The sequence below is a fragment of the Salvia splendens genome, chromosome 8, assembly GCF_004379255.2.
Source record: "Salvia splendens isolate huo1 chromosome 8, SspV2, whole genome shotgun sequence".
In the NCBI taxonomy this organism is placed as follows: Eukaryota; Viridiplantae; Streptophyta; class Magnoliopsida; order Lamiales; family Lamiaceae; genus Salvia; species Salvia splendens.
The window spans coordinates 26,942,750-26,969,883 of record NC_056039.1 but is presented as its reverse complement, the minus strand read 5'-3'; the positions used below and the strand labels follow the sequence as shown (position 1 = coordinate 26,969,883).

Here is a 27,134-nt window from a genome sequence, read left to right as displayed (position 1 = left end):
GTGAGTTCTCTTTGAAAACTTCATCGTCCTGATCCATGCGAAATGTGTGTATATAGCAATTGAGTTGTGTGAGAGAAAATGTGTTATTTTTTGGCAAATAGAAATTACAGATTTTAGAAGCGAGCAGCTGCTAGTAGGAATGTTCTAAATAGAAAAGCGTATTAATTATCGTGGGATGAAGGGATAAATACGTCATTTAACTTTTATTTATCTACTAAGTTGGCCATCCAACCAAACAATGGATTATTCTTTTTCTTGAGCAGGAGATTACAACACAACAAACCTAACTAAACCCAACAAATTAGTGAAACGGTTTTTCTTAGATTTCTTGGTAAGGTTTGTATCTCATTCGGATGTTTGGTTGGAGCATGAGAGAAAATAAAAGTTTGAATAGGAGCATGAGGGGAAAACTTAAAGAATATTTGCAAAAGTTCCAATTAGAAAAACTCTCACCCGATTTACGGACACCCTTTAAATACTTTCGTAAGAGGGAAATCAACATCCTTTGTCAAAGACTCACATGTATACACCTTTTGGTTACTAAAGTACTCGCTCGGTAAAAAAAAAATAGCCTCACTTGTGGACACGCAAATTATAAAACTCGGTCTTTTTTAAGCCAAAGCCGTGTTACATATCGTAAACTTTTTTCATAGTAATACTATTTCTCAAAGAATACATACATCACCATTAATCACTGGCCCCAGATCACTTCACCACTGATGCAACAGCGCCTTATGCTAGCTATTATCTATTCTACATCATCGTCCTCATCTAAACATTACCGCGGACATCGATACTCCTGAACGTGCACACTCTTCTATATAAGTTACTCGTGGTAGAAGAAGAAGAAGACGACAACTTACTGGAGGGATAGCACATGAGCTTATATTTAAGACTGATCCTGAGCAAGGAGAGCTATCTCGATTTCTTGTAGTGATTTCCCTTTGGTTTCCAGCACATTTTGCTTCACAAAGACAACTGCGAGCAAGCAGAATGAGCCAAACATTGAGTAGAGCAGCTGAGGCCCCATGCGATCCAGCAAACGCAGGAACAACAACCCAACAAGAAAATTTGCCACCTGAAAGTAGCTGGAAATTAGTCTAGATTGAGACAAAAGGCATGTATGTACATGTGTGTATATAATATGACAGCTGTTCGGGAAAGCATCTGTTGCATCAAATAAAAAGATGAAGGTCAATTACCCAATGCACGGACATACAAAAAGCCATAGCTTTTGCTCTGATTCGGTTGTCAAATATTTCAGGGAGCAAAAGACCAGGAACTGGACCGGCTCCAACAGCAAACATTAAGACGAACCTGCATAACCAAACTCATTACTAAATTTGCAGTGTAGGGCACATACACATACTGATACTGCTTCCAAATGGGAATCAAAGGAAACTAAATTTCCACTACTTGCAGCTATTCTTTGTTATTGGTAAAGTAAGCCAAAACTAGCACTTACAGCATCATTCCACCGACAGATAGTAAAAACCCAATCGTGTTTGAAGGAGGTGAAGCTGCTGCAAGAACTTGAAGACCCGCTGAAGCAGCCTAATAGGAAAAAGCAGTGAAATCCATAGTCATGTTATGCATGAAAGTGAATAGTTTTAAAGTCATAAATGCATTAGGACTACTAGCAGCTGGGTATATGAATCACGCAAGTGAAAAATGCTAGATATCATATCCATTAATATGTGGTAGCATAGGTATTTAGCAACAACTAATTACACAACTGCACAGGTATCCGGTACTTAAGCTCTCTGCTAACTCTCAAAACCAGATGTACTGTAATTCCAATTAACTTGCATAATAGAATCACTGAGATAATATATCTAGTGCTTCACTTTTATTAGCTTTGTCATTTTTATCTATGTTTTTCAGACAACAGAAATAGGGTAACGCCTCTGCATCAGAGAGTTAAGAAACAGGGACTGATCAGTAAGAGATGTTTAAGATGAAATGAGATTATGAGAGGCAGTAAGTTCAATGCCAACTAGCTGAAACTCCCTCTTAGAAATAATAAGCAAAAAGTTTACATCATCTAAGCAGGCAAAGCAAGGAACTCATAACAGCTCAGAGCATTTGATATTTTATTAATAGGTTCCTAGAAGATTCAAACGTCATCCTCGAATCACATTGCCCAAAAAGCCAGATTTCAAACCAGAAATGTCAATGATCTAACCATGCCAAAGAAGCTCCACAGCAGGAGCGCCTTCCTTCCTAGCTTATCCATCAACGCCAGAGCGATAAAGGAACCTGCAGAAAATACATATATTCAACATACAAGAATGTGAGCGAGAAAAATAAACTGAAAATGCAAATCATGATGTTGTGCATAAGAAAACACGTATTACCTATTAAATTTGCGATCCCCACACAAACATTTGCTAGGTTCGAGGAAACTCCAGCACGTCTAAAGACAGTTGAAGAGAAATAAAACACAGCATTTATTCCAGAAAGCTGTTGTAAAGCAAATAGGGTTGATCCAATAAAAACAACTGCAAAAGAATTGAGTAAAAAACAACGCATTTTTGGGTAAAACTAAAACATAATGCTTTAGACATTACCCCTATAGCTTCAGATATACTCCATCCGTCCCATTAAATATGCAACATTTGCTTTTCGGCACGAGATTTTATGTAGTGTTGTTTTGTGAGTTAATGAAGAGAGAGTAAAGTAAGAGAGAAGAAAAAGCAGAGAGAGTATTGTTTCAATTTTTAGAAACGTTTCATTTATAATGGGACAAACTAAAAAGGAAAACGTTTCATTTCTAATGGGACAGAGGGAGTATAATAGAAGGTCATCATACGTACCTCTTGAGTGCCGCCCACAAAGCAATTCCGCAAGCTTTATGGTATCAATTTCATCTCCTCTCTGAGTCTTTGATAGCTGTACTATTGCATCTTTTGCATGGGAAGCTCCGAGAAGCTTCTCAAGTTCATTCTCAGCTTCACCATGTCTTCCTTGCTGCACATCAAATATGACGAAAGTGATAATTAGCGTTTCAAATCGTCTATTGGTATCACAATGATAAAATACGTAATCTGAAGGGCACTATAGCTTGCTCTACATATTTAATAACCGAAGTTGTACTTCTAAAGCAACTGGTAATCTGGAGACTGATTCCAGCCTACTGGAAGATCGAGCATGAAAGAAAACATCAGACCCCTTCCCAGTCTCCGAGGTCAAAGTGTTTAGTAACTTTTGGAGTGACTTGAATCACAAAACACACATAACTTACGAAAAGTTCAGAAGCATAAACTAAAACAGCTTTGCATGAAGTATATTAGACAAGCAACCACCAAAAATATTCCAAGTGATAACATACATGGAACACTGCAGGCTGACGTAATAAATTAAAATAAAGCACAAAAGATTTCACCAACGACAAACCTGAAGCAGATTTGACAGAGTGACTAAACTACAGATTACCATAGAAAATTCAACTAAAGCACTTTGGGTGAAGGGGGAAGGAACGTGATAGCATTTAAATACATTAATAGGTTTACTATTGATTTCTAAAATTCCAAATAATTCCTCAATGAGAAAATGGAAGCAATAATCAATTAAGAATATTAAAATAATTGAACCTTGTATAGCCAGTGTGGAGATTCGGCACAAAACGCCATTAAAAGAGCTAGCATTGAAGCGGGAAAGATAGACATCCAAAAGCAAAAGCGCCACCTAGGCAAATACATGGTCAAGAGCACTTAGATGAGATTAGTTTGATAACCTTCCTCTCCCATAAAATATAACAATCTTAACCAAAAACAAAATATATTAATCATTTTTTCCAGAACCAATCTAATTAAAATTATTTACCATCCAAAAATACTCCTTACTGGAATTCCAACCACTAGAGCGGCCATCAGCCCAAGACAAGTGGCTATCTGAATAAAGCTGCCATAAGTACCCCTCACATGTGCAGGTGATATCTACTTGAAAGAAAAGAAATAAGTGCATAAATAAATATCCCAGAAGATAAGCCCAAATCTGCTTTACAGAGCAATGCTAAATGCACATGAACTGAAGGTGTTTGTACCTCAGTTACGTAAAGAGATGCAACTGGTGGACCAATACCCAAGCCAATGCCAACTAAAATCCTTCCCACAAGCATTCCTGTCAAATTTCTAGATGTGGCACTGGAAATACAGAGTGTAGCACCTCTTTCAAAATCAAACATAAATAAGAAAATGGAAAATTTGAATAGCATATCAAGTATTCTATGAAATATGATCATACAGAACACCTGCAAGACCTTAACGACTATGGTTTGAGAAGAATAATGCAGCCCTTCAGGACATAAAGAAGACCACCAGAAAGAATATTTTTGGCAAAATGAAAAGAAGAGGGCTCTACTTCTATACTCAATAATATAGTTTTATATTTATTTTTCTTTGAGATAGGGCAGCATTGAATGTCCTAGTTTCCACTCTTCCACATTCCACTGAAAACATTGTCAATTTAGACTTGCCAATTCTTAGATAGCTTCCCATCTTGTTTTTAGTTAATGAGTTTTTTCATGTTTTATTATAGGGAAGGGGGATTTCTGTCATTTTACATTGGTCTAAATTTTACTGTCCTACTTCTGCATATACCAGCACGCAAAGAGAAATGCACAGTCTTTAGATCAACAAATTAGTAGACTGGTTTAATGCTGAATTAGGTTTTGTCTTTGAAGTTGCTTCCAAATTGCACCACTCAGTAGTTACTAGTTACACAAAGTTTATTGGGTGTTGCAGAAGAAATAAATTGTTACTAGTTCTTAATCTGCTTACTATTTATATGCTACTTTGCAATAAATTACTGCAGAAAAGGCGGGTATACTGTAGCTAGTGCTTGTAAACTACTTTTTTACCTAAGATATGTGTCATATGACTAGCATAATCTAACAAAAATGGACCACAAGGAGGGAGCATTGGTTAACTTCTTCATACTCCATGATGTTCTTAGTAGAACACAAATTAAATCCACAATGAATACCCATATAACCAATCAAACCAAAATCAAAGAAAGACAAATGCATAAAAGCACAGCAGCATAAGGTCTTGAGGTCATAAAAGGGGATCTTAAAGAAAGCAGATTTTTAAGTACCATATTGGAGCACCAATAAGCATAGGCAAAGCACACAACTGAAAAGCTCTACGACGTCCAACTTCATCAGCAACCCAACCACTAATCAGTGATCCAACAAAAGCTCCAGCAAGACAAGTACTAACCACCAAGCCTGTAAAATATATATTAAAGTCAATGTGCAGTTTATAGCGCACATATTAATGACAAGTTGTAAAGTTCAATCTCACCTTCTTGCAGGGTATGCCCATGGAAACCAAGATCAACAGAAATGGTTTCAAGAGGCTCATTGACAACTCTGAGGAAAAATAGTAGATATCGGTTCAGAAGAAATAGAGATATCAGAGAAAGGCATAAGAAAAAGCTGTAAGAGAACAAACCCAAGATGATAGCCAAATAAGAAGGGAACTATAGTAGCCACCAGCACATGTGGAATGGAAAGCTTCCAAGGTGGATTTTCAGTTTCTTGCTCCATACTACTCTCTAGAAGCTCTGAAACAACCACAAAGGAATCATTGTATGTCTTGAACAAAACCAATAAAATTGATCAAAATTTTTCTTAGCAACAACATCCTATACGCTCATTCGGTTTGAAGGATTAATACAATCTGTTTGGATGGTTTATCACTTTGAGAGAGCGAATTTTCCGGATTCAAAACTTATTCAATGTAGAGTAACTAGAAATACAAATACTTATGATCTCCTTCAATTCAGATTCAAAGCATAGCCAAGTGTAACTTTACAGCAAGCATTCTTTTGTTTAATTTATATCAGGGAACATAACACATATATATGCTGTGCAGCACTAACAAGGACAACCCAGAATGAGGATAAAGTTGTGGAAGTCGGCTCCAAGCTAGGCACAATATTACTCAGAATGAATGGACTATACAAATTAATGGTAAAAAACAAATAAGATGTTAACATTTTAAGTTTACCAGTATCATCTTCAAGATCAGTGGATTCATCGTAGTCCCTAGGGTCCATTGCTCGTTTATGCGTTGATGATCTTTGCAAGTCTGCTAACATCCTATATCTTTACTTGTTTCTTCTCAGATTGTGCTAGAAACTTCCCTTCTTATCAGATGACAATTGCTGGTTTGCTACAAACTTCCCACCACAATAATTGAATAACGAACCATTGTCAAAGCACAGCCGAAAATGTCTATAACTATTTCATTTCGTCTACACTATCACATTAACAGATTCAATTTCCTAACAAAGTATACTGATAAAGCAACAAACATCGTGTTTTTCTCCCATTCTCCAATATTTTTTCACCATCCCCTCATGCCTAAAAATAATCAATTAGTATTTCTATAAAAATCAAACAGAAGCTGGTAAAGTGAAATTTCAACAGATACAAGACGAAACAAGCTCAAAGTTAGTTGGAGTGAGATCACAAAAGTAAATGCTGATGAATTTACAGAAAGCGCGATAAACAAAAAAACAAAAAAATAAGGATAAAAACGACAGTAAAGCAGCGAAAGTGGAAAACCCACCAGAGTTGATAAACTAGGCGCTGATCTTCCATAAATGAAACTTGGCTGTGCAACAGCAAAAGGGGGTTCTACATTTATCTTGTGGGTTTGCTCAATTTGTACGACAGCGACGGGTTTTGCATAAGTAATTAATTTAAATCAAAATATAAACAACAAATTTTGTCTGGAAAGTGCGAGAATTTTGTTTTGACGGTATCTGTATGATGATGCCTGCCAGCTGTCGCCTCTTCCTGAAAACTGAAAACTGAAAACACGACGCAGCAATTAATGAAGCACAACGTATTAAAGAAATTGCGGCTCCAACAATCAAATTATAACTCTTAGTCGATGGCGGGAAGTTGAATGTTTAAATTAAGAATGGGGCAAGAGGTTGTGAATCTGCTTCATATTGAATTTGAGAACCCAAAAAAATGGTGTAAAAGAGAGGGCTGAGAATAGCGTGATTAGAGAAAATTAAGAATTGGGTAAGAGGGGGTTGTTGTAATCTCTTGATATTGAATTTGAGAAACCATTAATGGTGGAAGAGAGAGGGATTAATAAGGAAATGCGTGGAGATGAGAGAGAATATGAAGTTGAGTTTATCAATTGAGAAAATGGTTAATGGAGACGGATGAAGAGAGGTAGATGAGTAGGTGAGGAAAAACAAATTTTCAACGACCGTCAAAATTCATGAGAATCGAGCCGCTCATTTCTCCTTCAATCTATCAAATCTCTAATCTATACTACATAAATATATTTAATTACTATATTAATATTTAGAGGAGTATATCATTAATTGATGAAAAATAATTTATACTATATACATATTACTTTTAAGTAAATGAATTTTTTGGTTGAATTCTAGTTCGTCTTTTAAGTTTAATCGGTCATAAAAATCATGAATTTTAATATTTTTCTCAACTTCTTATTGGTCTTGGATGAAATTGTATATAATGTGACATCCGAAAAATTCTACGAGGACGAGACTGTTTATAAAGTTTATCATTTTTTCCAACATACTTAGGAAAATAATTCAACCAAGTTACTAATCTGAAACATGTGCACGTTAAATCAACGTCATATTACGAATAGAAAATTATAATATTTCGTCACGAAGATATTAAAAAATTGTTCATCATGGTTTTTTATATATTTTAAAATTATAAGCTACTAGATCACAAGTTGATCAAAAGTCACGATTTTTTTACCACAAAGCAATGTAAAGTAATTCTTCACCAAATTTGTATTTTGAAATTTTTATAAAGTAGTTATAAATATTTTATATGGTAATTCCCAATAAGGTAGACCCGGTGTAGGCAATCATCGGCGGTAGATCATGCGCCCAAAATTACATTCAAATTCCGCCTCCGCCGTCGCCTTCGTAAACCACACCTCTCCGTCAATTGCAGGTTAATACTATCTCTTTTCCACTTTTGTTCTTGTACGTGAATTAATTGACATGATTCTGAGTTTTATGCCATCTCTTATTATGAGCTCAAATGAAAGTTTAATCCGCCTTGCTGAAAGAGGCTGGTTAATTAACACTTCGATTGTTGTACTTGACAGAGATGGAAAGTTCTGGATTTGACTTGGAAGTCCACGGAGCTGCTTGTGGTTGTGGAGAAGGAGTTGCACTGCCACGTTGTGCTGGAGAAGTGATTGATGCGAATGAGGGGCAAGATGAAGGTCTTATTTCGTAGTTGGAAAAGAAATTATTGGAACAAGTGTGTACAGTGAGGAAGAAGCATACATGTTGTACTGTGATTACGCGACCGCCATGGATTTCAATGTCCATAGGGGTAAACAATACAATACAATACAATACTATTTCATGGGAACCAAAAACTAACCCTTGTTCAAAGGAAGGGGTTAAAGAAGATAACAATATTGGTTACAGGAACAGGATGCAGGGCAATGATATCTTTCGTTCGTGATGATAGTGGCCAGTGGAAGGTTTCACGGTTTGGGGAAGGAGCATAATCATGAAATGGCCGCGCCATATGCAAGGCCCTTGGTGAGATCTAGAGTCACTTGTGAGTGTTGCCTCTCTTAGCCATGCTTTCGTTCTTAGTAATGTTTTTCATTGCTATGAAGTAAGTTTCCCCCTGAAAATACTTGGAAGTTGCACCTTTATCTTGAAAATACTTGGAAGTTGAATAAGAATAAGGACAGAGCTTAATGATGTTATCAAATCTAAACTATGGACCTTCTCAAAGGAATTGAACTTCCCATCAATATAGTCATTGTCGTAGTATAGTTCCTATGGATTGGCGGGCGGGCCGTATGTGATGATAAACAGCATTATACAAACATAATCCCTCCGTCCCCTATTAATTGTCCACTTTCACTTTTATCATAAATGGTAAGTAAGCCCCACATTCCACTAACTCATTCTACTCACATTTTATTATAAAACTAATAATTCAAAAGTGGGACTCATATTCCACTAATCTTTTTAAATGCTATGCTTAAAAGTAATACTACTTATATAAACAGTATTTTACTTGTTATTTATGTGAATATTAGTATTTCCTTGGAAAGCTTTCTGTCTTTCTTTTTAATTCAGAAACTTATTTATAGTTGAAATTACAACAAAATGAGATTTTCCTTCACTCAAAGTCAAAATCTTCCAATAATCCCACTCAAAAAGGAAAGAGTTGGAATCTAGTTTTTTTCCACATGATCTTGAAAATATCAAGTAAACCAGACCACTTATTTTCCATGAAGCATTTTTGCCCAAAATTTCAAGAAAAAAATGAATTTAAAAAAAACAGCTATAAAATTTCTTCTTGTTGTTTTAATGTGCATGGAATGTTGTGATTTCCGGTTGGTTTCAGGAGAAGTAAGGTGCGTGGAGAGGGAAAGAGAAGCTCTGGTGAGGTTCAAGAAAGGTGTTATAGATGAGAGTGGAATTCTCTCATCGTGGGTAAGTGAAGACAGCAAGAAGGATTGCTGCAAATGGAAGGGTGTTGTGTGTGGCAACACCAACACCAACACCTACACCAACACCAACACCACCTATGCTCATGTGATCGCTCTACTACTTGGTTATGAGTACAACGATTATCCTTACACCAAACCTTTGGGAGGTAATATTAGTGATGCCTTGCTGGAATTGCATCACTTAACTAATTTGGATTTGAGCATGAACGATTTTGATTATCAGTTCCCACGATTTATGGGTTCCATGAAACAGTTAGAGCACTTGAATCTTCGTGCTTGCTACCTTCATGGGACTCTTCCTCCTCAACTAGGAAACCTGACCAACCTGCGGACACTTAATCTCTGGGGTCCTTTAAGGTCTGAGAATCTTGATTGGCTTTCTCATCTCTCTTTGCTGAATCGACTCGATCTGAGCTTGATTGACTTAAGTCATACAAGTTGGCTACAACAAATACTAAAGCTTCGTTCCTTGCAAGAATTGAGCTTAGCTTACTCTAACATTGGAGCTACTATACCAGCTGGGGTACCCTCTGCTAATTCTTCGTCTGTATCTCTTTCCATCCTTGATTTGTCATGTAACGCGTTAGTGTCTTCCAACCTTGACTGGTTATTTAACACAAGCACGAGACTTTCTATTTTAAACATGCGAAGGAATAAATTAGATGGCCAAATCCCTCACGTGTTTGGGAGACTGGTTCTTCTTGAGGATCTTGATCTTTCTGGCAACATGCTTGAAGGTGGCATCTCTGAATCATTGAGGAATTTGAGTCATTTGCAAGCCTTAGACTTGTCCAGTAATGACTTTAGTGGAGATCTTGAGGACTTTTATTTGGGAATCTATCTACTAAAGTAAACATGTCAATGGAAAGTTGGAGACTAAAGCATTTTTCAGCATTGAAAAAACTCAATGTTGGAAGCAACAAGTTTGTAGGATCAATGCCTGAAAGTCTTAGCCAACATTCGGTTCTTGAAGAAGTTGATGTATCATTGAACTCATTGCAAGGTATCATCTCCGAGGCCTACTTCACGAAACTTCACAACTTAAAGGTGCTACCTGTCCTTCAATTCGCTGACTTTGCAAATCACCCAGGACTGGAATCCGCCTTTTCAGTTGGATGTTATCAGGTTAGCAGGCTGCAACATGAACCCTTATTTCCCCCAATGGGTTCAAACTCAGAGGAACGTTCGTTTCCTTGATCTTTCTTATGCCCATATATCAGATGAAGTACCTAGATGGCTGTGGAGTTTGTCTCCTACACTTTTGAGTTTAAATATATCCCATAATCATATTAGTGGGACTATTCCTCATCTCCTGTCCACTTCCATCGAAGATTTAGATGTCAGCTCTAACAACCTTTCTGGGCCTCTACCATTGCTTCAACAAAGCATGTCCACTGTTCAGTTGAGTCAAAACATGTTTTCAGGATCACTTTCAAATATATGCTCATCTTTGTTTGTGAAAATGATGATACTTGACCTCTCCAACAACCACTTGGATGGAGAAATACCAAATTGCTGGGAGAAAATGAGTGGCTTGAGATATCTTAGTTTAGGTGAAAACAGTTTTTCTGGTGAAGTTCCACATACTTTGGGCAGCTTGTCGATGCTAACCTCTTTGAACTTGCATGGCAATAATCTGTCTGGTGAGTTGCCTTTTACTTTAAGCAAGTGTGGAGAATTGATGTTCATTGATGTCGGAGGGAACAATTTGACAGGAAATATCCCTGCATGGATAGGTGCAATTACGAACTTGGTATATGTTATCCTTAGACGCAATAGATTTTATGGCAGCATCCCGCTAGAAATCTGCATTCTTACTTACATCCAAGTGTTGGACCTCTCCATAAACAATATATCAGGAGAAATCCCTCACTGCTTCAACAGATTTACCTCACTGAGCAAGAAGAATACAACTGTGCAAGGAGCTTCCATCACCTTCTTCCCTACACTATACGAGCCTTTGAATTTGTTCGAGTATGCATTTGTTCAGTGGAAAGGTGGGGAATTTGAATATCGGAAGATTCTTCAACATCTCAAACTCATTGATCTGTCCAGCAATAGATTAGTAGGGAGCATTCCTAGATCATTTTCCAGTATGAGGGCATTAGTTTCCTTGAACCTATCAAGAAATATGTTGACAGGGACCATAATTTCAGATATTGGTGAAATGGAGATGCTAGAAGTCCTTGATCTATCTAGGAACCAACTCTCTGGTCACATTCCCAATAGCCTAGCACAACTACATTTTATAGCTGTTCTTGATCTGGAAAATAATAGTTTGTGGGGCAGAATTCCATTGAGTACTCAACTACAGAGTTTCAATGCATCTGCTTATGCCGGGAACGATGGACTTTGTGGACTCCCTCTCAAATTGTGCCCAGGAGATCATCCACTCATCACTTATCAAGGAAAAAACATCAAGAAAGATGGTGGCATTGTGAGCAAAGAATTTGGCATATCAATGGCCTTGGGTTTTATTATTGGATTTTTGGGAGTTGTTGCTGTTGAAGGGATCATGGGGAGCCGGAGAAGCATATTTTTACTACTTGTGCAGATATTTTGATTAAAATAACTCAAGACAGGTAACTATCTCACTCTACCACCTTATGTATCGTTTTGATTAAAATCTGATGTCTAAAGTATATTAGGAAGGGATTGCATTAACTTTTTTAGACCCTTCTAGGATGATACAAACACTCAATTTTCAAGCTAAGATGTCAACTTCAAATATGTTCTGAAATCAATTTTATGTTGTTGTAGTATTACTAACTGATTGGAAATTGGATCTGGGATTAGCATTTTTAATTGAAAGGTGTTAAGCTGTGCACTATTTTATTGATTTTCAGCCCATAAAATCATCTATGATAGTTTCTTTTAAGGAACTTGAGAGTTCTTATTTGTATTTCCTTTCTCTTGTAGCTAGCAAAACAAGTAAGAACATATCCGAAACTTCTGGAAGCTAGTTTCAATGTTGTGCTAGCATGTTGCAGTACATTCTGTGTGTTTAGTGTGAGTTTATGTAAGGAGATGAACTTATTGTATTATGTATTTGTGTTGTTTCTTTTGGTATGAACAAATCCTTAGTGATACTAGTGTGTATTATGTAAGAAGATGAACTTAATGTATTATGTATTTGTGCTATTGTTTAGTGCAAATGAAGGAAATTGGAGACCAAAGTGTCTTATCAATTATAGAATGAATCAAGCAGTTAATACGGTAGAACTAGGGAGTTAATACAGTAGAACTATAGGTGAGCATTCGGGTTTCGGTTCGGTTTTTTCCTCAAACCGAACTGAACCAAAAAACCGAATTTTTTCTAAAATTGAAACCGAACCCGAAAAACCGAATAAAACCGAAAAACAGAAATTATATAAGATATTCATAAAACCAAATCGACCAACAATCTGAAGATAAAAAAAAAAACTAGAAAATATGTTGTATTCTAGTGGAGAAATACTCTTGAAGACTTACGTTTAATGAATGGAAAAGTTACAAAGAAAATATCATTGCCACATTTAAATATTAGCAAAATTTCTATGGTAGGATTTCTGGAATCTGGCACTATGGTATCTGGGCGACTTCTGCTTCTCAATTTTGAAGGGGGAGAGGAATGTGGAGGCGTGGATGAGTTCGAGAGAAGAGAAATAAAGAAAGAGAAAATGGAGGCGGCAGGCGTGGAGTAGGAATTAGGATGCACCATTTAGTTCATTTTAGGATAATGGTGATGGCGATGGTTGGAAGGAGGCGGCAGCTTGGATGCTTGGAGCTGGGGAGATTTAGGGTTAGAGTGAAGATTGAGATAGAGATGGAGATTAGAGAAGGGAGGCGGAAGTCTGATAGTTAGAGCATCTCCAATGGCGGACGTCCGGTCGGACGTCCGCGACGGGCGACCGAGACGTCCGTCATTGTGGCGTCGAAGGTCGGATACGGACGTCCCGTGAGGACGTCGGGTGTCCTCGGACGTGCGGACGACGGGCGGGCGGACGTCCGCCATTGTGGAGTGGGTCGGATGTCCGGTAATTAATTTTTTTTTTATGTTTTATGACTATGTATTTTTGCCCGTATTTTGCTTTCCCATATTCCGTGTCAAAATTATAATTCCGTTTTTACGTAATTACATTATTGTGATTTTTTTTATTGCGGGAAGTCCTAGTGAAAAAGGGCGATGGGAAGGGCGGATTGTGCAGGGGATGTCCTAGTGACGTGGCAGGAGGTGTTTTTGGGATGTCCTAGTGGATGTCCGAGTGGGACATCCGCCCACTGGAGATGCTCTTATGTTTTTTAGGGTTTTAGTTTTAAATATTAATGTAATACTAGCACATATATATATAATATTATATTAATATATAATTTGGTTTTTCGGTTTTTTTAAAAGTCTGAACCGAATCGAAAAACCGAATTTGTTTAATTTTTAAAACCGAACCGAAAAATCGAAATAACCGAACCGAATTTTAAATTTTCTATTTGGTTGGGTTCGGTTTTTGGTTTTTTTCTCACCCCTAAGTAGAACTCTCTACATCTCTATGTTTTGTCAGGACATGTACTGATTATAATCTAATGAAATTTTTACACCAAAAGCTCAATAATTTATTGCATAATTTCTGTAATCAAATCAGCTACTATTTCACTCAAAACTTGCTCTTCCACTTCATGCATCACTTCATCAACTGCTTCCATTGCATATCCCTTCCTCCAGCCAGAATCCCAAGCACCCGTTATCTCTTCATTCCGCCTTAGGTCTTTCTCCAGCATCGGGTATATGCTGTCTGCAACAACTATATCGCCACAATCTTCATTGTAGTTTTGCAAATCTTCAATGATATCAGCTATCTCCTCTACCAACTGCTCTATAGATGAATGGTATTTCGGCCTTCTTAAGAGGTTTTGTGACCAAAGATTTCTCGTGCTCCTGCAGCTTAGGCTCTTACGCTCTAGTATTTCTTTTGCACAGTCGAGGAGAAGAGAATCGTAAAGCCCTTCACTATCAACTGAACTTCGAAAGACTGTAGAGTCATGAGTGCCTGTGTCGAAGAGCTCCTCTACATGATTGAGAAATGAAGCACTTCTTAGGAGTAAGTATCTCGACTTCATTAGGATTTTGCAGCCTTTGATCTGATCTGAATCAAAACTTGGAAACAAAGTGTCATCTTCAATATGAGGGGCATCATCCTTGGTAATTACGTTCGAAGCATCTCTAGGAGAACTTGCTGCATTCGTTGAACTATCTGTGTTCGAAGCATCTCTAGGAGAACTTGCTGCATTCGTTGAACTATCTGTATTGAATAGAGAATCACTATGTATGATACAAAAAATTGTTGCATCTATCTGATTAATGTCTTCGTGTAAATCAACCGCCACAGTTCTAACAATATGAGTATGCTTTGGGTATCAACAATACAAAGTAGCACTTTCTATCACACATTCACACACACAGACAATTCAAGGTTCCACTAGAATTCCACTAGTTTTGTGTATAAATAGAATGTCAGATTTTTACAATGTTTTGAAGAATATAGTTACTTATTAGCAGATGGCATACTATGGATTTTCAAAATAACCAATAGTCCTCTAGAATATAATGAACACAGTTCTAACCATTATAGCAGAAACAAAAAGCATTAAGAAAAATCATATTGATTGGATTTAGTGATTTACCAGACACATTATAAGCTTTAGCCACTTCCTCAGTAGCTTGTTTTGGTTCTGTATTCTTCACCACGAACTCGCTAACAATAGTTTCAGTACCGGTTGCAAAATTGCTTTCACTTTGTGTATTTTCAACCTGCATCATTTTGTTAGATCAGTATTAGTATGCAGACTCCATAAATATAACTGCCTAAATGCTAACATAGAAAGATGAAACTTACTACATATGGTGAGGGCTTGCTGTTGGATTCACCTTTCCGCAGACTCTTCTTTGGAACAGTTCGACTAAGAGGTGTTGGTTTCATGGCCTTATCCGCGGCTACAACCCTTCCTCTAGCAACCTGACTTTTAGAGACATTGTTTCCTCTCACAGTCTTCACTGCAGCAAGTTTGGCTACATCTTGAGTCTTATCAGACCTTTGAGGCTTAGCATCTTTTGGTTTCCTTATTTTGGGAGCTTCTTTCTTCTGTATTTGTGCAGGAAGAGGCTTCGGTTGGCTCATCCTCATCGTAGAGAGACTATCTACTGCTGCTTTCTTTACTGGCCTCGCTCGAGTTCTCTTATCGAGCTTCTGTTTCGAAGAATGATCCACTGCAGATTTCTCATTGAGCTTCTTTGCCTTCAAATCTGGTCTAGGTGGAAGCTCTGCCCCCGTCTTTCTTGGCTTGATGTGCTCCCCTCCATCGATACACTGATCACCACGGACACGAAGAGGCTCCATGATCACGATAGGCGGGGTATCAGCAGCCGATTCATTCCTCAAGAACAATGCATTAGAATGCAACTTGTAATCATGTAAAGACTCTCTCCCCTTAAACTGCATTGTCTCAATGATCTCTTCCAACGTCCTTGTCTCTCTTCTAGCTACCTTGAACTGAGGCTGTTTAGGCCTCGGCAGATCAATATCAAGGAAAGGGCTTCTCCTACACACAGCCCTCTCCTTCAAAAACGCACCATCCCCTGCTTTCAAGGGCATTGCTTCCTCCAACCCCATGAGCTTCGCAATCAAGTTCGACTTCCTCTCAAGCCGGATGCTGGAAGACCCCGAGGAGCCCGAGTTGAGCAACGAAGACGACGTCTGGCTCGAGCTAGAAGACGGCAAATCCACACACAACTGAGAATGCTTCCTATCAACATCACAAGCTAGTTTCTCCTTGGGCAGTAAATTCTGCCTGGCGAAGCTCTCCCTTATCACATCCCTCAGCTCATCATAGCAATCTCTCGATGCAGAAACTCTCCCCTTATCACCACCACCATCATGATCTAGTAGATCAAGAGGCCTCTTCTCCTTGTGCAATTTCCCAAACATAACAAGGGACTGCTGCAAATGCAGGGCGCCTTTCAGCAAATCGGTGGCGGAGTGCGGCTTATCCACCGCTTTGCTGAGCCTCTCTGCGCCTCTAGAAACCTCCATCACTTGAAAACACAAGCTGGGCTCCTTCACTCTCTCCTTTGATGTTGATGTTGATGTTTTGTTTGCTTGTTTTTGTTTGGCTTTCTTGGATTTTATGGCGGTCTTGCAGTCGGCGACCCCTTTTGGGTCGTCACAAGTGACGAAGGATCGGTAAACAGGCATGTTTTCTCTGACCTCAATTGACAGATTCAAACTTTATTGCCGAATTCAAGATTTAACATCCATTTTTGCAGTGATAAAATAAGGTGCCGTCTAAACATAGAAGAAAGAGACAGAAAGATAGAATCTTTGCGGTTGATACCTGAAAATAAACCATAGTATTTTAAGGCTTGACAAAAGGAGCAAGAAATGGATGCCCAGAAACAATGGTGAAAAGGCACAGGGCTGAGGGAGAAAGTGAGAGAGACTGATGAGCGATTTTCAGTTAATGAGAGACCTGTGATTCACGCAATTGAATTCAATTCATGGGTGGTGGCTTTTCTTTATGTTTTGATTGTGATTAGCACACAGTTTATGTTTGTAGGGGGAGAATCTTGAATAATGGGAATGGGGATCCGTTTGGATTGTTTAGTAGTACCAATGAGTGTGATGATTAATTTAGTATAGTAGTTATCAATAATAAGAGATGATGATGTTTTGTCATTTTTGGAATCCGAAAACCCAAAATTTAAGGTGAATGGTAGGGGTCACTTTGCTATATTTTCCTTTTTGGATTTGGAAGGAGAGAAAAGGTGTAACAACAGACAATTTTAATGGACAAGCCCTGTACCATGGTTGTGCAATTAGTCACCAGTGGAATTTTTTTGTTGCTTTGTGGATTTTATGTTGATTCAGCATAAGTAAAAGTCAAAATTGGTCATGAACGGCTGAATATATGACAATTTTACAATTTTGGTCATAGACATTATGTTTTGTATTTTTCATCCCAAACATTAACTCGGATCAGTCCAAAACTGACGGTTCCGTTAAATTGTAACGGTCAACGTTTTAAATGCAATTTTGACACAATTAAGTATTTTAGTTATATATTTTTATTATTCTGAAAATAAAAAATAAAATATTAAAACAAAATAACATAATGCCCTAACTAATATTTCAACGACGGCCTCCCGCCGCCTCGCTCCCTCCGACCACCACCTCGCGGCGGGTTTCTCCGACGGTGCCGTCTGCCTCTTCCACATCCCCAGCCGCCTCCACCTTTCCACCTTCTACCCGCAGCACCGCGGCCGCTTCTCCAGCACCGTCTCCCGCCTCGTCTTCGCCACCCTCGACGGCGACATCCATATGGCTGCCTTCAACGACGTCCCTCCCCTCCGTAGGGCCCACCTCGGAATGTCTCCGATGCCGGAAGGAAAGGAGGTCCGATTTCAGCCATATTCAATTTCAGAGCCTCTCCGGCGACGGCAACCAGTTCCATCCCCAATTTAACACTGAGGATTCCTTCAAAATCTTCTTCTTGTGATAGGCACTGCAGCCCATCCCGGAGAGATTGAAGCTTTTTATATCTCTCCTGATTTTGTAGCTGTTGATGATCGACGTCGTCAGTGACGGCGCCGGCTAGAAGAGAGAGCAGTTCAACACCAAAACGTCAATGTCTTGTGTTTTAAGCTTGTCTTGGTTAGAAGTGAATCGATGGCGGAGAAGATGACGAGCTCCGCTTCTTCTCTGGCCAGCGCCAGGGACGGATGTGCATTAGTTCCACAAGGGGCATATGCCCCTCTTAAAAAAAATGATTTGTGTTATTTTGAGCATTATTTGTATATTTTTTTGAAAATACCCTTATATATGTCCTTTCTCAAATCCTTAAAATGCCTTTATTTATATTTTTGTCCAAGGTATATAAAATTTTTGGGTCCATCCCTAGCCAGTGCCATGGTCGGCTCTGGAGGGATGTAATGGGAGGCTTCGGTCACCATGGGCACTACGGAGGGGAGAGACGCCATTGAAGGCGGCCATGTGGATGTTGCCGTCGAGGGTGGCGACTGGCGAAGACGAGGCGGGCGTGCAAGAGGATGATCCCGGAGACGGTGCTGGAGAAGCGGCCAAGGCGGTCACGGTGATGCAGGTAGAAGGTGGAAAGGTGGAGGCGGCTCGGGATGTGGAAGAGGCGGACGGTACCCGTCGGAGAAACCCGTCATGAGGTGATGGTCGGAGGGGGCGAGGCGGCGGGAGGCCCGTCATTGAAATATTATTTAGGGCATTATTTTCAGAATAATAAAAAATATAATTAAAATGCTTAATTGGTTCAAAATTGCATTTAAAGATGTTGACCGTTACAATTTAATGTAACCGTCAGTTTTGGACCAATTGTGATCTGAGTTGAAATATTTGGGATGCAAAAATTCAAAACATAATGCTCAGAACTAAAATCGTAAATTAGTCATATGTTCAGGACCAATTTTTGTCTTTACTCTAAATATAAATTTGTACAAGTAAGCATTGTTTTTGTATTGCCAAAAAATAAGACTTGTTTGGTGGGGGCAGGATTGATTATTTTAGTGAACACCTTCCCACCTCTTCACCGAATATGTGCAAAAGATTAAGATAAATCAAATCTTCTTTTTGCAGCATCAGTTGTAAGAGCATCTCCAGTGGGCGGACATCCCACTAGGATATCCACTAGGACATCCCAAAAACACCTTCTGCCACGTCACTAGGACTTCCCATCCCACTGCCACGTCACTAGGACATCCCCTGCACAATCCGCCCTTCCCACTAGGACATCTCACAATAAAAAAATCACAATAATTTAATTACGTAAAAACGGAAATATAATTTTGACACGGAATACGGGAAAGCAAAATACGGGCAAAAATACATATTCATAAAACATAAAAAAAACATAGTTAGAAAAAAAGCTAAATACATAGTCATTCAAAAAAAGAAAAATACATAATCCAACATCCCCGGCTCACTCCGCGCTGTTCTCGTCGCCCGTGCCGCCCACGTCGCCCGTGCAGTCACCGTCGCCCGTGCCGCCCCCGTCGCCCATGCCGTCACCGTCGCCCGTGCCGCCCCCGTCGTCCCCTCCGCTAATCTCGGCGCCATCATCTCCAATGGGGGGCATCCCCAAATCGCGCCGACATCCATCGATGACATCCTTCAGCATCCTCTTGTACAGCGGATCGGTCGTGCTATGCCACCTATGCATGGTCCGGACCAAGCTTATCGTTAACTGCGCGCGGGCGAGGCGGTCGATATCTTCTTGGGGAGCAGGGGCCTCCGATTCGACCTCGAACGACCCGCTACCGCTGCTGGTTCCCCTAGCCCTCCGCTGCGCAGCCTTTTGCCCAACCGGGCAACGACGACGGCGAGAGTCTGATTGCGGTAGCGGGGACACTTCGTCGGCTTCCGGGAGCTCGTGCGAACCAGCACTGCTGCTGTATTCACCGGAAGCGTTGATCTTCGTCCGCTTCGCCCAGCCCGATTCGACTCCCCCACAAAACTTTGGGGAATCCTTCACCACGAGAAAGGTCTCCCCGGCATCATCCCCGCCATCATCCCCGGCATCATCCCCTGCATCATCCCACCCATCCCCATCCCCATCCCCATCCCCGGCATCATCATATTTGGGGTCATGCCCCCCATCCCGGCTGCCCTGGGCATCATACCACCCATACCACCCATCTGTCCCATCCAATTGTACATATAAGGGGACATCATCCCACCCATTCCACCCATCTGTCCCATTGCCGGAACCGTTGTCGCATTTCCGCTGACATTTCCCTCCAGGTCGATGGGAAACGCCGGAGTCTGCGACTCGCTCGTGGCCGGGGAGTTCCTATCGTTCTCCATTAAAAGTAGAAATGAAATTTGTAGTAAAAGAAGAGAGAAACTTGTTAACAACAAGTGGTGCAAATGAAATGAAGTTCAACGAGCCGTATATATAGAGTTTAAAAAAAAAATTCGGACATCCGAGCGGGACGTCCGACCCTTGCCACAGTGGCGGACGTCCGCCCGCCCGTCTCATGGACGTCAGAGGACACCCGACGTCCTCACGGGACGTCCGTATCCGACCCTAAACGCCACAATGGCGGACGTCCCCGTCGCCCGTCGCGACGTCCGACCGGATGTCCGACCGGACGTCCGCAATTGGAGATGCTCCAATTTGCTGATTTTATAAAAAATAAAATAAAAAAATTGTTTTGGTTGTACTATTGAAATTAAAATACTACTACTACTATTAATATTAGGATCTAGAAGGGTGAAGAATCACTCTTACACTGAGAAGACACAATTGATCCTTTTAATAAGTGTGTTTTTATTTCAAAAGCTCACGAAACATTTAAAGACAAAAAAAAGAGCGAAAATGTTATCAAACCTTAACTAAATGTTTTAGTTTATAGTAACAATTTATTTCACGGCCTAAACTAATAAAAGTTTAAGAAAGAATTATTACGACTTACCAAAGAAGTAATACTAATGACAAATTAATATTGCTAGTAGTATCTCATTTGAATAAAAGAAAAATTAATTAGTACTATTATTTTATTCAACCATATGACATGGATAGATCTAAAATGTCGTTTAGCTATAAAATATTTAAGTACTACTCTTTTAGAGTGTCCACAAGGTGGCCCTTGAAGGCCACCAAATGTGACCCGACCACCATTCGTGGCTCTCATATGGCCCTCCGCAATGGTAAAGTAACAAATTAACAAAATTAACAAGGGCCACCAAATGTGGCCCTCTATAAAAAAAATTTAATTTGTTTTCTTTTTTTAATGTTATTTTTAATTTAACTATATTAAATTGTATTAGACTTTAAATTTATGATATTTATAAATTTAATTAAAATAAAATAATTTGGATTGTAAATAAAAAAATTCACAACCTAAAACCAAAATGTAACAAGAACTTTGTTGTATTATATTAAAATAGAAAAATTATACAACGAAAGTTTTCTAATTTAAAAACAACAACCTGAAAACCCATATCACTCTGCGTCGCCCCTTCTACGGTTCCAGACCTCTTCAACCATATCAGCCTGCAGTGATGTATGCGATATTTGGCTCCGCATATCGGTGTACCGCTGGATCAAGTATTCATTACTACGTGGTACACCAGATGCAGGGGCTCCATGGCAATACCCGAGCTCGAACTAGCACCATCTTCCGGTGTCCATCGCTCTGCAGCAACTCCTTCGTCATCTATTATCATATTGTGCAATATGATACATGCAGTCATGATGTCTGTTCATTGGAATTGTTCATCGTCGGAATCCATAGTTGCAAGGTTGAATCGAAATTGGAAGGAAATATTGGAAAGATTGGAGGAAAATGGAGTTGGAAAAATGGAATAGAAGTGTAGTATTTTACAAATGATTTTCGAAATTTAAAAAAAAAAAAAAAATTCCGCGGCCCAGCCGCGAATGGCGGCCCGTTGCAGTGGAGGGCCGCGGCTCACACGGCTCAGCCGCGTGAAGGCCGCTGCCGCGGCTCGCCCTCGGCTCTCGGCCCTGCGCCCCGCCCCTCGGCTCTCTGCAATGGGGGGCCGCGCACCGAGCCGCTGGCCACGGCTCCCCCATTGTGGACACTCTTATCTGCATCTTCTCAACTAATTAAGAAAAAAAAGAGTTTTCGTATTGTGTTTTTCTTTTGCTATAAAATGAGTAGAATTTGGGTTGACCACATATCTTGCTAAACAACTCCTTTATTTAATTAATTAATACTATTATCTTTACCCTACAAAGAATTTAATATTGTCTTTCAGATTAATTATTTTGCTTCTTCATATATTTTGTAGATTTAATTGACAACAACTGAACTTGGTCACATAAAAATATTAAATTTCTGTCCACATATTAAAACATTTTTCTTTCCCTGTGACTGCAAATTAAGAGTAACATTGCAGATCAATTATCTTTGCAAATGCCAAATGCCATCCACGTACATTTCAATTTGTGGTAGAATTATCACTTGAATATTTTTATGTGTTGTCCGAAAGTAAATATTGCATGCACTACCAAGTATGGTTACATGATTTCATAATTTTATATTCAATTAATAGTAGTAATATATTAGAATTGTCAATTGTATAGTAGTAATAAATTTGAGCCGCTATGTATCGTTACACGCCCACCATACACCACATTAACTCCATTTTCTTCAAGGTTAAATTGGCCTATTTTTCAAATTGCAATTTTCCAAGAGGCACATGTTTTGGCCATTTAAAGTTAAAGAAAAAATAAAAATAAATGTTAAGTAGTAATTCCCGCCTCAACTATTAAAGTTAAATTCCAGAAAATTAAATGACTTAGATAGGGGTAGTATATACCTGGATTTAAATGGACAAGCTTTAAATGCAGTCACATGAGTCTTGTCACGTCGGTGCCCACCATCGTGCATTCATAATTTCATACTATTATTATAACTACGTACTTTTTAACCTTGCTAATTTGATTCATCATATTCGAATTTTCAAATTAAAGGTGCACACATTTAATTCAAATACAGGCTTTGCCTCTCAACAAGCCCACATCATTGTGTATAGAGAGAGATAAGCTACAATCTAGCTAGCTATTTACTAGTATTTGAAAAGGTAGTAATTAAAATTAATGTTTCTTTAAATGTTCTACTTTATCAGTAACTTTTTTCTAAAACACCAAAGTCCAACCAACCTAACAACCTTTCACGTAAGGCAGAAGAGAGTTGTGGAGAGGTTGTGAATTTCATATTGTGATGTATTGGAGTATGGCCCATATACTATCTCGGCCCACTTACCTTTTGTGTTTGTGTAGCCCTAGTGTAACAGCCCATCTCCCGTATCCCACTCATGCTCCGAGATTGCTTCCATAAGAAAATAGTACTCCCTCCGTCCCTGAAAATTTTTCACATATTTCCTTTTTCGTTCGTCCCTAAAAATTTGTCACCTTTCACTTTTACTATTTTTGGTAGTGGACCCTACATTCCACTAACTCATTCACACTCACATTTTATTATAAAACTAATATATAAAAGTAGGACCCACATACCACCAACTTTTTCATCTCACTTTCTATTATATTTCTTAAAAACTGTGCCGGGTCAAATGGTGACGAATTTTGGGGGACGGAGGGAGTAGTACATAATTGCTTAAGACTATGTTTATCGGCGGGTGTGGTTGACCGCCACCTCACCCTATATTAAAAAAAATAAAATAATGGTACAAGAGCTTTCTCTCACTTTGACCGAGGCCTCTTCCAAGGCAAACATCAACCAGGCGGTCTCCATGCTATTTCATTTCATCATCTAATGAGATTGTGTCAAATGACATAATTTAATTGGTTGATATATATATATAGAGAGAGAGAGAGAGAGAGAGACGTGATCATATGATAACCCCTAAATATCGTAATAACTCTATAACCAAATCTGGACCACACATATTCCTAATCATGCGGTTGAGATTCAAACTTAAATTTACTTCATAAAAAAAAGCGCGGGGTAAAACTGTCATTTCCCTCATTTAATTTCTGAATTTCGCCAAAAAAAATGATAAAATGATAAAATGATAAAATGATAGGTTTATTGCATAGAATGATAGTTTTGAGATTCAAACTTAGATTTACTTCATAAAAAAAAGCGCGGGAGTAAAATTGTCATTTCCCTCATTTAATTTCTGAATTTCGCCAAATATCACGTAAAATGATAAAATGATATGTTTATTGCATAGAATGATAGTTTTGCCGGATAGAATGATACTCTGAGTTGATAAAATGATACTTTTGACTGACTGATAAAATGATAAGTTTATTGCATAGAATGATAGTTTTGCCGGATAGAATGATACTCTGAGTTGATAAAATGATACTTTTGACTGACTGATAAAATGATAGGTTTATTGCATAGAATGATAGTTTTGCCGGATAGAATGATACTCTGAGTTGATAAAATGATACTTTTGACTGACTGATAAAATGATAGGTTTATTGCATAAAATGATAGTTTTGCCGGATAGAATGATACTCTGAGTTGATAAAATGATACTTTTGACTGACTGATAAAATGAGCGAAATTTGGATACGTAAATTTTATCATGAGCGAAATGACATATTTACCCCCGCGTTTTTTTTTATGAAGTAAATCTAAGTTTGAATCTAGACCGCTTGATTTTAAAAATGTGTGGTCCAGATTTAGTTATAGGGTTATTACGGAAATTGGGGTTATCATTATAATGCACCCCTATATAAATATATATATATATATATATATATATATATATAGAGTTGTGATAAATGTCGAACCAATTTTAAAGACCGAACTAGAAACCAAATCTGGGCCATTAGATCTAGTTTTTTTGGATGAGATGTGCTGCTGTGTAAATTTTTCGGTCTTCATTACAAGCTCATTTTACTTCATTGTATAGGTTTATTACTTCATTCCGTACGTAATACCTTGAAACTACAACATGTTTTTACTTTCTTCTAATATGTTTTGAAATGATTCAACATATGTTTCATTTGAATTCATTGACCTGAGTTTTTACTTTATTTACATTAAAAAATGCAATTTATTCAAGTGTGTTTATTACTTCATTCAGAAACGTTATTACTTCATTGGATAAGGTTTTTACTTCATTCCAGTAGGACTTCAGATGCTTCTACACATACTTCATTCCAACAATTTATTACATCATTCCATGTGTTTATTACACCATATCAGCGTTGTGGCAGTGGTGATAGATATTGTAGAGAGAAAGAACGGCACGCGACGGCGAAACCGCATTTACGTACTGGAATGAAGTAATAATCCTACTGGAATGAAGTAAAAACCTACTGGGATGAAGTTAAATCTTCGTAACATGTTAGTATGACTTATTTACCTTCGGATGAATTAAAATAGGCTCGTGATGAAGGCGAAAATAATTGATAAATTTGTGTCTCTCATCCATAAAAAACTAGATCTAAAAACCCTAATTTGGTATGGTTCGGTGGTTCGGTCTTTAAGAGTGGATTTGTGAATAATGGGTATATATATATATATATATATATATATATATATATATATAGGGTCATGATCTATGGCAAACACCTCTTAACCATATAACTGAGAACAAATAATAGCCACAAGATCAAAAAAATCAAGGGCTAGTATTAATTTTTGAATTTAAGGAGAAATTAGTTCCCTCAATCACAAATTTACTCTACAATAACAAAGCGGGGGTACAATAGTCATTGACGGCCAAAATAAGGTTATGTTGCAAATTTCAATCCAAAATCCATTGGTCTTCTTCACCTCGACGCAGCTGTTGGCGCTCCGCTGCAGGAATATGACCTGCTCCAATTTCTCCTCTCGCGCAGGCTTGGGAGGCTGATCGGTCTTGTCGTTCTCGATTAGAAACGAGACTCTCCCGACGCTGCCGACCTCCATGGTGCTGCAGGAGTTGCGGTGCGAGGAGGAGACGTCGGAGCAGGAGCAGGAAGAGAGACGCTGCTCGCCGCATTCCGAGCAGACCAGCTTCACCAGCCTGTCCTTGAGGCAGTGAGCGCATATCCCCACCGACAACGAACTCGGATGCTTTCTGCACGGCAGCTTCGACACGGCGGAGTAGTTGAATTCGGGCACGAGATGCGAGAGTGTTTGAACCGGGCTGATCATCGGAGCTGGGAGCTTCAAGAGGAGCTTAATCGTAAGCCTAATTGTATCGTCATGTGATCTGATTATGTGATTGAAAGAGGAACTTGCAGAACAATGTTTTGATTTTTGCTATGTATGTATCATACACTTTGATCATCGAAGAATGTAAGATTTCGAAATTATTTATGTGAAATTAATTACCAACAAAATCTCTCCAAATTCTCGATTATTAATACTATTGTATAAGCAGTGTTGGGTAAATGCGTATTGTATTGGAGATCTAAAATGAGATTTTAGTTTTATGGTGAATGGTAATGCCAAAAACAAGAAAATTTTTATTCAATAGAATAGTTAGAGAAACAGACATATGTAAGAGTAATGACAAAATAAAATTTTGGGAGTTCGATGATGATATGTGAACTTTTTCAACAATCAATCATGTATGATTAGACTTTTGTTCTTTGACTAAACTTATGTAGTGATTTTACTTCACTCTTGTTTACAAAACACCTCACTCTTATTATGATTTTACTTCACTCTTGTTTACAAAACACATCACTCTTAGCATGATTTTACTTCACTCTTGTTTACAAAACACATCACTCTTATTATGATTTTACTTCACTCTTGTTTACAAAACACATCACTCTTATTATGATTTTACTTCACTCTTGTTTACAAAACACGTCACTCTTAGCATGATTTTACTTCACTCTTGTTTACAAAACACGTCACTCTTAACATGATTTTACTTCACTCTTATTTACAAAACACATCACTCTTATTATGATTTTACTTCACTCTTATTTACAAAACAAATCACTGTTAGCATGATTTTATTTCACTCTTGTTTACAAAACACATCACTCTTAGCATGATTTTACTTCACTCTTGTTTACAAAACACATCACTCTTATTATGATTTTACTTCACTCTTGTTTACAAAACACATCACTCTTATTATGATTTTACTTCACTCTTGTTTACAAAACACATCACTATTTTTTTAAGTTGCG

General features: G+C 38.5%; 4 protein-coding genes across 8 annotated transcripts; 2 read left to right on the top strand and 2 right to left on the bottom strand.

Annotated features, from left to right (window-relative positions):
• Positions 1-592: 592 nt before the first annotated feature.
• Positions 593-7,200, bottom strand: LOC121744905 (probable plastidic glucose transporter 2). 2 transcript variants are annotated; one of them, XM_042138606.1, is made up of 14 exons: positions 6,579-7,200; positions 6,015-6,186; positions 5,457-5,568; positions 5,307-5,374; positions 5,098-5,230; positions 4,046-4,145; positions 3,826-3,938; positions 3,594-3,687; positions 2,817-2,970; positions 2,358-2,501; positions 2,186-2,259; positions 1,466-1,554; positions 1,203-1,317; positions 593-1,078 (listed from the first exon to the last, which is right to left on the bottom strand). In XM_042138606.1, the coding sequence occupies exons 2-14, from the start codon at positions 6,103-6,105 to the stop codon at positions 890-892; spliced, it is 1,476 nt and encodes a 491-aa protein (XP_041994540.1). In that variant the 5' UTR covers positions 6,106-6,186; positions 6,579-7,200; the 3' UTR covers positions 593-889. The 2 variants fall into 2 exon arrangements, with proteins under 2 accessions (XP_041994540.1, XP_041994541.1); XM_042138607.1 differs by having other exon boundaries at positions 6,015-6,179.
• Positions 7,201-7,836: 636 nt separating this feature from the next.
• LOC121744908 (receptor-like protein EIX2) lies at positions 7,837-13,422 on the top strand. 4 transcript variants are annotated; one of them, XM_042138613.1, is made up of 5 exons: positions 7,837-7,966; positions 8,124-8,356; positions 8,455-8,571; positions 9,395-12,082; positions 12,420-12,616. In XM_042138613.1, exon 4 carries the CDS (start codon positions 10,642-10,644, stop codon positions 12,061-12,063), a length of 1,422 nt encoding a protein of 473 aa, XP_041994547.1. In that variant the 5' UTR covers positions 7,837-7,966; positions 8,124-8,356; positions 8,455-8,571; positions 9,395-10,641; the 3' UTR covers positions 12,064-12,082; positions 12,420-12,616. The 4 variants fall into 4 exon arrangements, with proteins under 4 accessions (XP_041994547.1, XP_041994543.1, XP_041994546.1 ...); XM_042138609.1 differs by having other exon boundaries at positions 8,455-8,590; XM_042138612.1 differs by having other exon boundaries at positions 8,455-8,919.
• Positions 8,126-10,353, top strand: LOC121746000 (receptor-like protein EIX1). Its single transcript, XM_042139941.1, has 2 exons — positions 8,126-8,243; positions 9,395-10,353. Exons 1-2 carry the CDS (start codon positions 8,126-8,128, stop codon positions 10,351-10,353), a joined length of 1,077 nt encoding a protein of 358 aa, XP_041995875.1.
• Positions 13,423-14,026: 604 nt separating the features above from the next.
• On the bottom strand, positions 14,027-17,335 carry LOC121744887. The gene is made up of 3 exons (XM_042138568.1): positions 15,368-17,335; positions 15,156-15,282; positions 14,027-14,773 (listed from the first exon to the last, which is right to left on the bottom strand). The coding sequence occupies exons 1-3, from the start codon at positions 16,721-16,723 to the stop codon at positions 14,088-14,090; spliced, it is 2,169 nt and encodes a 722-aa protein (XP_041994502.1). The 5' UTR covers positions 16,724-17,335; the 3' UTR covers positions 14,027-14,087.
• Between the last annotated feature and the right edge of the window lie 9,799 nt (positions 17,336-27,134).

What these genes read in the sequence shown, in the direction of transcription:
- LOC121744905 (XM_042138606.1), bottom strand. Translation starts at nt 6,105, where the DNA reads ATGTTAGCAGACTTGCAAAGATCATCAACGCATAAACGAGCAATGGAC. An exon ending in TGGGCATACCCTGCAAGAAG is followed by an intron (nt 5,231 to 5,306) that starts GTGAGATTGAAC and finishes TATATTTTACAG; the next exon opens with GCTTGGTGGTTAGTACTTGT. An exon ending in CATCTCTTTACGTAACTGAG is followed by an intron (nt 3,939 to 4,045) that starts GTACAAACACCT and finishes TCTTTCAAGTAG; the next exon opens with ATATCACCTGCACATGTGAG.
- LOC121746000 (XM_042139941.1), top strand. Translation starts at nt 8,126, where the DNA reads ATGGAAAGTTCTGGATTTGACTTGGAAGTCCACGGAGCTGCTTGTGGT. An exon ending in GAATGAGGGGCAAGATGAAG is followed by an intron (nt 8,244 to 9,394) that starts GTCTTATTTCGT and finishes GGTTGGTTTCAG; the next exon opens with GAGAAGTAAGGTGCGTGGAG.
- LOC121744908 (XM_042138610.1), top strand. Translation starts at nt 10,642, where the DNA reads ATGAACCCTTATTTCCCCCAATGGGTTCAAACTCAGAGGAACGTTCGT.
- LOC121744887 (XM_042138568.1), bottom strand. Translation starts at nt 16,723, where the DNA reads ATGCCTGTTTACCGATCCTTCGTCACTTGTGACGACCCAAAAGGGGTC. An exon ending in GCAAGCCCTCACCATATGTA is followed by an intron (nt 15,283 to 15,367) that starts GTAAGTTTCATC and finishes AAAATGATGCAG; the next exon opens with GTTGAAAATACACAAAGTGA. An exon ending in TAAAGCTTATAATGTGTCTG is followed by an intron (nt 14,774 to 15,155) that starts GTAAATCACTAA and finishes TATTCAATACAG; the next exon opens with ATAGTTCAACGAATGCAGCA.